This window comes from Notamacropus eugenii, chromosome 3 (assembly GCF_028372415.1).
Source record: "Notamacropus eugenii isolate mMacEug1 chromosome 3, mMacEug1.pri_v2, whole genome shotgun sequence".
Classification (NCBI taxonomy): domain Eukaryota; kingdom Metazoa; phylum Chordata; class Mammalia; order Diprotodontia; family Macropodidae; genus Notamacropus; species Notamacropus eugenii.
This window is the reverse complement of record NC_092874.1, coordinates 167036585-167049561: the sequence shown is the minus strand read 5'-3', so window position 1 is coordinate 167049561 and position 12977 is coordinate 167036585. Positions and strand designations below refer to the sequence as shown.

General features: G+C 36.5%; 1 protein-coding gene across 7 annotated transcripts in view; it reads right to left on the bottom strand.

The window, feature by feature from the left end:
• Positions 1-1103: 1103 nt before the first annotated feature.
• Positions 1104-12977, bottom strand: part of LOC140533499 (protein FAM107B) — a 90739-nt gene continuing 78865 nt past the window's right edge. For all 7 annotated transcript variants that reach the window (XM_072653260.1, XM_072653257.1, XM_072653258.1 and 4 more), the window contains 2 exons: positions 5438-5591; positions 1104-3990 (listed from right to left, as the gene is read on the bottom strand). In XM_072653260.1, the coding sequence (XP_072509361.1) occupies positions 3874-3990; positions 5438-5591 (271 nt within the window). In that variant the 3' untranslated portion in view covers positions 1104-3873. The remainder of the gene's footprint in view (positions 3991-5437; positions 5592-12977) is intronic.

Here is a 12977-nt window from a genome sequence, read left to right as displayed (position 1 = left end):
CTAGTGTGAGTGAGAGAGCTTGTTTGTGGTTCTGTTCAAGGAAGCTGGTTTGGGGGAAGGCTTGGGAATGGTGTTGCTCTCCGCATTGTTATTGTGTATAAACTTTGGTTGCTATGATGGATTTGGCTTTCTGGTGTGTGAATAAATGTTTTGGTTCTGTCTTCCATGTGGAGTCTATAGTATTTCATTATTCAGAATTGCGCCAGGATATTCATGGCCGCTGTAGGCGCTACGAATATTGCATTGGTGCTACAAATGGGGATATTCCTAAAAAAAGATAGTCTCTTTCTTGTAGTCACATCACCTTAGATTTGTGAAATGTGCTACAGTTTACAAAGCATTTTCACACGTACATTTCCCTTGATTTTCATAATCCTGTAGCAACAAACAAGCCCTAATGGCAAGGCAGATAAGGCAGGTGTCTTCATAGTGGCTGCAGAGACATTAAAAGATCTTTCCTGCTCCCACCCCAACCCCTCAAAAGTACTTTTAATAACTGAAATCACTAATACTCTCATTGAAAGAAATGAAGGCTCCTCCTATTAATAAATCAATCTATGATGTGACAAGGGCTATCTACTGAGACATTAATACCTATTAACATCTTAGCATGATGCAATACAAGCTCCTCAGTCACCTAGCAAGGTCCTGAAGGAATGGAATACCAGCTCAGTCTAAATGCCTAACTTGGGGGCAGGAAGAGAGTAAGGAATTGGAGGTGATGGAAGCAAATGTGAAGAATGCTGTTATTTCCACTCATTTTCAGTCATGACTGGTTCTTCATGACCCCACTTGATGTTTTCTTGGCAAAGATATTGGAAGGGTTTGCCATTTCCTCCTCTATCTCATTTTACAGATGAGGAAACTGAGGCAAATAGACTTAAGTGTCTATAGACCCTTGTCTAGGGTCACACAGCTAGTAAGTGTTTAAGGCCATTTCTGAACTCAGGAAGATTTGTCTTCCTGATGCCAGGCCTGGTGCTCTATCCACTGTGCCACCTAGCTGCCCAAAGAATGTATTATCAAACAAACTTAACTGACAACCTGAACAAAACTACCTTTTAAATTCAAGTCATTTCTTTTCTGTATGACAGACACGGTGGTATAGTTCAAGCATGTAGTAGATTTTTATTAAGCATAACTTTGGTTCTAAGTATTCCACCCTCATTTCTGTAATACTTTCAGTTAAAAACAATTATATAAGAGCAAATACAAAAAATATTAAATTATGAAATTGTGAAAACAAACCCATTAAGGCTCCCTTTATATATATTATATACACTCAAACAAGTCAAAGTTTTTCAGAATAGAAGAATAAAGTCATATGTAGCTTAGAAAGCAACACAAATTTGTTACCATGCTATCAAAGTGGGAGACAACAAAATTTTCCAATATTTTAAGAGGACAAAAAAACAGCTAAACTAAAACGTTGGACCATTGCAAAATTAGAAAGTGGCTCAATAAACAGAACTGCTCAGAAGACTTCTACAAATTTTAACCAAGTTAAATAGCTTTTTGATCTTAAGGAAGATTTTGCTTGCCATGTTTTAACTCAGATTTATAAGCTGGGCCCGTCAGGATCCTAAGATGAACTCTAACTATATATTCTACTTGCTTTGTAACAACACACATTACTTTCACACTATATTTACAGAGCTGTTTTGAGGCATTTTGTCTATTAGACTGAAAACTACTCAGCACACCTACTAGTGAGTTTGGGAGGAAAATTCCAATCCATTTCTCCTTTCTGTTATTCCTTCCCCCACTAGAGAAGAATAAGTTTCAAGCAATCTAAAGACAATGAGGGAGAGTATGATCCTTTTAAAGGACTGTGCTGAGCAGGCAAAGCAGATGAGTATCTCTTCAATTTGAATAGCTCAAGATATCTGTCAAATGGGAGATTTATCACAAATTGCAGGGATCTAAAGATCTAAGATCTTGCTGAATAAAAGAGTTGTGGACTTATCCTAAATACCAGTATTATAAATCACTCCATCAACACCCCACACTCAAAAGGAAAAAATCCTAGTCAATATGAAATTGGAAATGTACTCTTGAGATGACCCACCACCACACTTCTTCTCAAAAGGAGTAGAGAAACAGGAGGAAAATCTCAGCCATCACCATTTCATTTTACAAAGACAAAACTAATAGGATAAAATAATATATCATACTTGTATTCTATAGCAATAATCCTCAATGATGAACTGGATAATCTATTTCAAATATAATTCCTATAACATGTTCTCCTTCTTTATATGTTGTAACTTTATGTATTTATGCTATGCTGCTCACTTGAAGATTTGAAATTGGGTCCTACAAAATATCCCCCAATGATGCCAATTTCCATTATGGTTTTCAAGGCCTTCAGATGGCTTCAAGGTTGAACTTTATATATTAAGTCAGGCAAAAATAGTGTCTTGCCCAAAGAAGTCACTGGCTCTATATCCTAGACAGAGAACAATACTGAAGCTATATTTTTCCCAATTTCATATCCCAAATTTCATCCAATATGGGAGGCACTCTTGCACATGCCCAAGATAGAAAATACATTTGCATAAACATTTAGCTATTATTTATAATTGGGAATTTGCTTCTCAATAGTGCTCTGGCTAGCAAGAGGAATCTTAGCAGTCTCTCCCTTAACGTTGGCTTTTCCTGAGAGAGGGAATTTAGTAGTCATTATCACTGAGACAGTGGTAATATTCTGCCTTCATAGGAAAAAAAACAGTAAAGGCATGTGTGATCATTAATCAAAAATTTTCAAGGCTTCAGTTCTAACATTCAAAATGTACAAATGCAAGAAAATCTTCTAAAAGTAAGTCTCCTTGAGACCAGTTCACACTTGCATCACACATTAAGCTAAAATATCTTGCTACAGAGCTCCCACTTGGGATCCCCCTCGCCATGTGGCTAAGAGTAGATCAAAGTAATTCAAGGATCTTGACCTCTACTTGCAACACTGAACTTGGGTCTACAAACTCCCAACATTTGTCTAAATAAACGAGCTTGGAAAGAACAAAAAAAGAGAAAATACTGAGAGAGGGACAACTATGCTATCAAATCATCAGAGAATATGTCAAATACCCTTCTTTGGGTTGGAATGTTAATCAAATAATATGATGTTGCTCAAAAACAGAAATGAATGAAAAAAGGAAAAAATTCTACCTAATCTATGCATTTTGGTTTTCCTAAAAGTGGGTTTGGAGTTCAGATTTTAAAACTTCCTCACTGCTTCCTAATTCTATAATTTCAAGTCAACTAAGATACAACTTGTGCTGATCATTCCATACAAATGTACATTTTTCCACACTTAGGTGTTAAGATTTGACCCATGCTAAGATTTTCAGGCTTTCAAAACCAGAATCACAGTTATGAAAAGTAACAGATTAAGCACATTTTTGTGTAAGTTAAATTCTTTAAAAGATAACCAAGAATTAGAAAAATAATATTTTTTAAAAGAAGAAAAAATAAAAATACTATATGTCCCCACTACAGTTAGGTTGGAAGAAACCAAGTAGTGCAACGCTTAAGATACTCCAGTGTCCTCATCCTTTCTTTTGAGTCTCTGAAGACATATCTGTTATACCAACAATAAGCTGCTTATCTGCTGGTCAACATATTTCATTTGGCGAATCTGAACTGCAGCTATCATAGGCAATTTGTCCCCCCAGATTCAAGGAAAAATGATAAACAAAATAACCCCTTTTAAAAATTAAAACTTCTGCTGGCTGGCATTTTCTCAAAAACAGATGTCTCTCCATGCTACTATTGGCTCAAGAAGAAGCAGCACTGGAGATGATCCCACAGAAACAGGAACATCCTCTCTGCAGCAAGGGGCTAGAATTCAGCAAGTTTTTGTACAGCGTATGCCTAGGAATCTTGGACTTCTGCCATTTCTTGGCCTGTTCTTCTCAGGTTTCCTTTCACCTTCACAAATTCTGGGGCATTTTCCTGCTCCTCTTGAATCTTCTGTTTCTCAAGCTCAAGCTTAAATGAGAGTCACAAATGGAAAAAATATGGTATTCAGAACAAGTTTTTCAGAACCTCATCCCTTCCCAGCACTCACTACCAATATCTGTCAAAGTCTAACCTTTTTTCCCACTATTCCCCACTTTACCAAGATGAAGACAAAAACTATGATTCCATTTCAGAGATCAAGTAATACTACTGACCAATGATACTAATGTGTGTGCAGTTAGATAAAGACTTCTCCCTCGTACTGCTAGTTTAAAAAAAAAAAAAGTAGTAATTGTCCATGAACAAATTGTTTGAAATCTCAATTTTCTGAAAAAAAAAAAGCTCTCCCCATTCATCCATGTTTCCCAGAGCAAAAATACATCAGGTACAGAGATATAGTAGAGAGAATCCTAGACCTTATAGTCAGACAACTGGAAGCTCTGTCTGTTGATTTTTATTTCTCTGTATTTTCTCTCAAGTTCAGGGTGCTGACTTTTTTCCCTGAACTAAGTGAATGATATATATGCTTGGTTAAAGTAGATTGCTGACCCCTCAAAAGCTGCCTTTCCTTTTAGAAAAGCAGATCTAAGAACCTGTACAACAGGCCCTCCCATGTATGTCAGAGTCCTTGCTGATATTGTGGGAGACAGCAGAGCATCAAATTTATGGCAAAAGTGGAGAGACAACATAGTACTGCAAAGTTAACACAGGTGTTTTTTTTGGAATGCAGATTTCTTTCAGGATTCTTTATGTAAGGTCAAATTTGCATAATACAAATTTATGGTAAAGTGAAAATTGTAGATACATATTTATATCTACTATCTGTAGATGTATGTTATTTGTCCAAGAACTTGTATGTTTTTATTGTCATTGGTGATACTTGTATTTGGAACCTGTAATACTTTAGTGTTGGGGACACTCCAAACATGGAAACAAGTTATGAAAAAAGACTGGTAACTTTGACTTTAAAAAACTGCCTGGGGCCTTGAGAGGTTAATTTTCCTTCCAAGGTCACTCAGAATGTGATCAAGACTGGATGTGAATCCAAGTCTTCCTAACTCCCAGGCTAGACACCTCCATCCAATATTACGCCATGCTGTTTCTCTCTTTATGTAAATGTCTAGTGTCCTATCTGAGAAGACTGAGCCTTGACTTGTGAGCTGCAATTCTCATACCAATTGCAAATTCAGAAACAATTTCCAAAAGAGTCTTCTCTTGTACCTCTCCCACAGCCACCTTTTGCTTTTGGTGTTTTCTAAGAATACCTTTGAGCTTCTCTCTGCTTCTATCTCTGACTCCATAGTTTTGTCTCTATGTCATATACCTTTCCTTTCCTTTACTGAATTTAACTCCACCCATTTCATTAACTGAACATATTTCTTCTATTCCAGAGCTCTTGTATGCCTGTCAGCTGGGCTCCAACTTTCTTCTGTCTCACTAAGCAGACAATATTTGCATCCCACCACTACCCACTCACCTGCTCCAATTTTTGCTGCCGTTTCAGTAGTTCTATCTCCAAATCAGACTTCTTTTTCTGGGCTTCCTCTTCCTTCTGTTGCTTTATCACTTGGTCTCTTTTTCTCTTCTCCATCACCTTCTGCAGCTCTGGTTTATTCTGAGGTGCAAGACCCCTTCAAAAACAAACACATTTTTTAGTTTAACAAGAACACTGCTGTTTTTTTTTTTAAAGATCTACAGTTAACCAAAGCCATCCACAGGAGTGCCAGAGGAGTACTGTGGAGAGTACTGTGGCATTCCAACCCAATTGATGAATAACTAGAAGATATGGGTTCAAGTTCTATCTCTGCCATTCACTCCTAGTGTGACCTTGACCTTGGACAATCACTTCCTTTCTCCAGGCTTTAGTTTCTTCATTTACAAAATGAAGAGGCTGGTTTAGATCAGGGTCCTTGAATGTGTTTTGTGTCACAGACCTCTCAGCAGTCTGATACCTACCTATATTCAAGGTGCTGGCACTGTCTCAGGCAATGGGGACAGAAAGACAAACATGAAATAGTCCTTGCCTTCAACATTACACACCAAAACAAAGTTGTACAAAGTAATTTTAGGAGATAAAAGAACACATAAGTTGGGTGGGATAGGGTATTAGAAATCTGGAAAGGCCTCGTGTAGTATTTCTAAGTATTCCTAATGTAGTATCATCAATTTGCAAATTAGTGTAAAATTCCAAAGGTGAAAGACAGGTTGTTAAAAATCAAGAAACAAAAATGGAGTGATCCTGGTATGGGCATCACACAATACATTTAGTTACAATAACTGAAATACATTTTGATCACATGTCCACAGTATATTGCTCATTTTAAAAAAGAGGAAAACTAAAGGAATCAGTTTCATACATTAAATTTTTTATACTTCAGTTACCTCAACGTTGGCTGTCTACATTTTATGGATCAAAGTATAGCAATATTATTCTTCTAAAAATTTATGAAATGACTACCAAATTATTTTAGTAAGTATCCCAACTTAATGACTGCATTTATAATTAATAACATGGCAATATATAACTAGTTATATTACTAATTACTTCAAAATTTTAAGGTTAAAGAATTTAACTAGCTGTATATTATTTAAAATTTAGGCTTCATTTTCCTATTCTCTTAGCCTGAAGTACTTCTACAATTATCAAATTTTCTGGATTATGCAAAACCCATTCAATAGAGTCAGGGATCCACAAAGCTGACAGTCTCCTTAATATATGAACAGCTTACATATTATATAGTATTCAGTTCTTAAAAGTTTTACATAATAGCACCACTAATATAAAATATGTATTAAAAAATTCTCAAAAAATTATGTTTGTACAATATTTCAAATATACTAAAAGTTGTAAGATTTTAATTAATATTTCATTACAATGAATTGCTTTTAATTTTCTGTACATGCACAAGAAAAGCCTGAAGTTCTGCAATTTTGATTCTCTAAATCACAGACAACCTGTGAGTTTTTAACTATGGCCCTGGCAAAATGAAGGAAAATCCATCCTTCTTAGGTTACTTTAACAATGGTATGGATTACTGGGTGGGGAAGAAAAAGCAATCCTTTTGGAAATTCAAGTGAAGGGGAAAAAGACAGAGGTAAAAAGCAATCATTGTGCTATTATCCAAGTATGAATGAAGCTAACACACTTAAATCAAACAGAAAAACAAACAGCTATGCCAGTTGCTTCAGAAACAACTGAAAATGTAAAAAAAACAAAAACAAAAAAACCCTCAGTGTGATTCTAGATGCTGAAAATTCTGGTGGCAGCATTCATTTCAGAAAATTAAATATCTTCAAGCCTTCTTCCATGAATCTTTAATAATTCAGGGCAGAAATAAGATAATCAAAATGGAATAGAGGACAGAGCACACAGACTATAGTAAGGAAACTTCTTTCAAAATCAACATCAAACATACAGTTGCACATTTTAATATATATTAAGGTAAATTTTATTAATGATATAAATCAATATAAATTTTCTTTTAATTTCTACCGACAAGTACAAGTATTCAGATGCATAAATAACAGCATAAGCAAGGGGAAATGAGCATGGAAAAGAAACAAAACACTGATTTTGTTCTTTATTTTGTCTATGAACTTGTGATTATTTTCTGATAATTCTAGCTCCAAATACACGTGTATTGGCATTAACGTAACTGACCTTATCCTTGTTTCTTTAATCCTTTTTGTGTCTACCAGCCATATGTTGCTGTGATTGTCTCACTACAAGCAATACTGATTTCTTTTGGTTCTGCTTTATTTATGAACTACATCACTTTTTCTGTTTCTTACCATATTTCTTCAAATTCTTCATTTTAATTATTTTTCATGGTCCAATACAGTTATTTATTTTAATTTGTTTAGTCATATCCCAAACTCTAGAAATCTAGTTTGTTTTAAGGTTTTTGCTACTAGGGGGAAAAACAGTGCTGTAAGGACTATATCTGGAAAGATGTTTTTCTTTTTCCTATCTGTAATCCCTAAATAGTGTGAACACTGGGACAAAGGGTATAACAATTTAAAAATTCTCACTGCCTAACTCCATACTGATTTCGTTAAAAATTTGGACCAATTCTCAGCTCCTTCAAAAGAATAACAGTATGCCTATTGATGATATAGAACTTTAATACTAACCCAAAGTACCCTGGTTTCTGGTTTCTGTGAAAGACATTCAGTTCCCTATATTCTTGCCCCAGTCTGACTTCTTCTAGACTTAACATTAAATGATGTTCAGTTCTTTCACGGAGATTTCTTAATCTTTGGCTTTACTGATTTGATTTGCAACTGTGCAAAATGGTATAGTTGTTCCAGTTTGTATGGATTTCACATTGGGTAAAAAAATCCTTTAGAACAATAAAGACATAAATCTCAAAGGACACGAATGAATAGGTAAGTGGGTAATCAACTGAAACAGAGGAAATAACCACATTAATGAAGTGGCATAATACTTTCTTAAGTACTGACATATAATATCCATGGATACAAGGGTAAGTGCTTCTGTCCTGTACTGCTTATCAATTTTCATCTATCAAGTCAGATATTATTTCTTGTTCTTGATATTAAAAACCTTTTCAGGTATGTATATATATTAGTGTGAAAATTTAAGGTTTCCGGTTACTAAAAGATGATTATTATAATAATATATATATTTTTGCTGTTCATTTAATATTTTGTTTTTTCTTATTACACATATAAACAATTTTTAACATTTGTTTTTAAAATTTTGAGTTCCAAACTCTCTCTCTTCCTTCCTACCCTCCATCATTGAGAAGGAAAGCAATTTAATATGTTATACATGTGTAGTTACACAAAACATATTTCCATATCAGTCATACAAGAAAACATAGAAAACCCAAGAAAGTTTTTTTTAAAAAGTATGCTTCGATTTGTATTCAGAGTCCATCACTTCTTCCTCTGACGATGGATAGCGCTTTTCATCCTAAGTCCTTCAGAGTTGTCTCGGATCATTGTATTGCAGAAAACAGCTAAGTCATTTGCAGTTGATCGTGATGTATATACTTAAAGACAACAAGAATTTATTATTACCTGTTATATGCTAGAAAATGCTTTTTGGAAGTATAGGTGGCCAAATATATCTCATACCACTTTTATACATGCCATTCAGTTCACCCATAGGAAAAAAATGTCTTCAGAACGTATGAAACAATACGTTCTTTACATAGGCTAAGTTAAATCTTCTCACTAGTTTTCTACCCCATTAAAAAATGCTGATGCTTTTCCAAAATGGAAAAAAAAAAGTAGACAGTTATAAACTTTTCAAGTCAGTCAAATACTGAACCCTCAATTTTATACACAGACACACATACACAATTATCTCTGGATATTATCTCATTTGATCCTTAAAATAACCCTTCAATGTGGGTGCTTTTATTTTATAGATAAGGAAATTGCCTAGTGACTAGTCTAGAGTCATACAATTAGTGCATGTCTGAGGTTAAATTTGAACTCAGGTCTTCCTGATTCCAGGACCGCACAGTGCTCTATCTGCTGTGGTCCCTGCATGTCTCTGAAAAACCAAACTCAAATGGACAGTCCATGTTCTTTGGGAGAGGAAGCCCCTGGAAACCTGTCTATCTAGTGAAAACATTGTGTCTGCCAGATTGCCCATCATGAACCAGATGAAGGATATAATCTCTTGATCCACATTAAACTATAACCAGATCACAAATTCAAAGGACTGATCCAAAACTTGGCTGGGACTCAGAAGATACAATATGCTATAATATATAATAATACTATATAACTATAATGATACTATAATACAATATACCTTTAACATAAAATATGACTTCCCTGAGCTTAATAATCCACATAAAATTGAGACTGTTTACAATCAACAGATGCTATGATATCTGAGTTTATTAATAACTACTTTAAGGAATATTTGAGATTCTAGAAAGCATTTGAGTTTTGAGGAGAGGGAAGAAATCCCTTTTCTACTCAGATGAAGTAGAAATGATGAAAGCAAGGACTATCAGATAAATTTTATACAAATGGAACCAGTTTGACTGATGGGTCAAAATTCTGAAATAAATTACTAGTAATGTCTCTCCCTCTCTCTGGGTCTGTTTTATCTATAAAATGAGTACCCTGGACTGAATTATCTTATCTCCATGGTCTCTCTTCCAGCACTAACTCCTATAATTCTATGATTTTCAGACAAATTGGCATCATCCAGGCCTAGGCAAAACAAACAAACAAACAAACAAAAATCCAACCCTATTAGGAATGGCCAGGTGATGATATGTAAGGAATGGAGGAACACTTGCATCCTCTCAACAGTTTTGAGACATAGGGGTCTAGATAGTGAGTGAAAGGTAAACTCGAGACAGAACAAAGATGAGAAGGAAGAGGCAAATGCAAGACCAAGTTTTAGCTGTTACATTTATTGTACAAAAGATATATGCACCTGGTAGTATACTTTCATTTGTATCATTTTCTGTGTACCTGGTAAAAGCAGCCTGGTTCTAAGTACATTTGGAAGAAAGGTAGCAATTTGATACCTCTCCCAAAGAACACTGGCTATGTCCATTTGTGTTTGGTTTTTCAGAGGCATCTAGGGGGCACTGGATAGAGCACTGGGCCTGGAGTTAAGTCAAAAAGACCTGAATTGAAATCTAGCCTCAGACACACTATGTGACTTTGGCCTAGCTACTTAATGTTTGTGGCAGTTTCTTTATCTACAAAATGGGGATGATAATGGCACCCACAAGGAAGGGTCATTTATAAGGATCAAATGAGACGGTAAAATGCTTAGCATAGTAGCTGGCACACGGTAAGCACTATACAAATGTTAGCTATCATCATCACCATTATTATGACTATTTTGTTTTTGCCTTGATTATCATCAACCTTAAGTGATTCTACTTTATTTTTCTTTTCAGTGTGAGTTAGGACTATAAACAAGAAAAACCTAAGGATTAGTAACAATGCCTCCACAATTCTTTTAGGCCTTTTATAAACTGATACATTTCTTGCAGTTTTAAAGGCAAGTAATTCTGGTAGCTGAATCCACATCTCAGATTTTCAAGTCCCACCTCAGACAACAGTATGATCCTAAACAATTCACTCAGCACCACCCAGCCTTTCATTTTCCTTATCTATAAAATAGGGATAATACCTATAGTTACTACCTCATAGGCTTTTTTTGTTACAAACACAAAAATGAATATAAGTGCTTTTCAAACCTTAAAGTACTCCATAAATAGAAGCTATTATTTCTTTGAAAACTTCTGAATAGGGGGGGCGGGGGAGGTGGAGCCAAGATGGCAGAGTGAGAGCAACTACTCACCTAAGCTCTTAAACAAACTCCTTCAGATACCTCTAAAAATAGAATCTGATCAGATTTTGGAGGGACAGAATCCAATAGGAGACAGACTATGGCAGATTCACAGCCCAGGACAGACTGGAAGATGGATGGGAAGGATCTGTTCCACGAGGTTGGAGAAGCACACAGCGCATAGGCTGTACCAGTGCATCCTCCATCGGGGCAGGGCTGAGTAGGAAGCCCCGGGGCAGTCTGAGGTAGCTGCTGCACTGCAGAATCTTGAGAATATCAGCCCAGGACAGGAGCCCAACCGCACCTAGCAAGTAAGAGCTGCGGAGCTCCAAGTATCAGCAGCAGCTGCTCCTGAGACTATCAGCCCACACATTAAATGTCTGTAAGTTACCTAACTGAACTTCCAGGAGCCAAAATGGCGGAGTGATCAGTAAATGCTCTCTCCCCCTCCCCTTGTTGACCTTGAAAGAACCATAAAACATTTCCCCAGAAAAATCCTGGAACAGTGGGATCAAGCAGAAGGGGCAAACAGTCTCATAACAACTGAGGCTAGGAAAATTGCTAAGGAGGATCCCTTTTGCTGTGGCTGAAGGGGATCAGTGCAGGAGCAGAGCTATCCCAGACCTCAGCAAACCGAGAGGAAATCCAGAGCCCTGGGGGGGTAGAACCCCACAACCACCAACACCAGGACCCCAAGCGTGCCTCAGCACCCCAGGGGAATCAGAAGATTCACCAACCACTGAGCTTGCCTATGCTCTAGCTCAGCAGAGGAGACCTCCTGTGGCCAGACCACCCCTCCCTCACACTTAACAAGCTAGCTCCAGGGAAAATCCAGGGAAATGCAAAAAGACTTTGCCTCTGCTTTCCAACACCAGCCAGCTCAGCAACAGGTAAGCTGTAGCACTTTAGCTTCTAGCTGAAAGAACCAGAGGCCACAACACACAAAGTCTCAAAAGTTCAATGTACAAGAACTGTGGAACAGAGCCCCTCATGCCCTACAAACAGAGATCTATTTTAAAAGCCAGTGAAAGGATGATTATCATCATCATGAGTAAAAAGCAAAGCAGGGAAGAAAAGACCACAGAATCTTTCTATGGGGACAAGGACCAAAACATGAATAGCACAGAGGTCAGCATTGAGACTGTACTCCCATCTGAAACTTCAGAAACTGGTCGCAAGCACAAAGAGCACTCCTGGAAGAAATGGTGAAGGATTTTAAAAGCCAAATTAGAGAAATAGAAGAAAAATTGGCCAATGATTTTAATAGTGCGAAGAAAGAATTCACTGAAGAGAACATCTTAAAAAGGAAAATTGGACAAATGGAAAAGGAAGCATAAAACTTCTAAATCAGAAAGAAACAGAACATTTGTGTTAAAAGGAATTCCATTCAATGTAATTCTCAAAAAGACAATCACTCAGATGGGACTGTGCTACAGTTTAACTAGGAAAGCCCTGAAATATGGTCTGTGCCATTAAACACACCATTATGCATTTAAAGGTTATAAATTTGAGTTAACTGTTTTAAACAGTATATTCCATTAATCTGAATAGTTTTCAGGTGAGCATGCCAGTTGGTTGGTTGTTGTCCTTTGTTCTTCAAGAGGACCAAAATGATATCACTATGTTGGAGTCAAGATATATGGTATGTTCAGCTGTGGCTGATCAGACCAATACTAGCTTGGAAGGCTCTACCACAGGTCAGGCACAAATAGTCCCT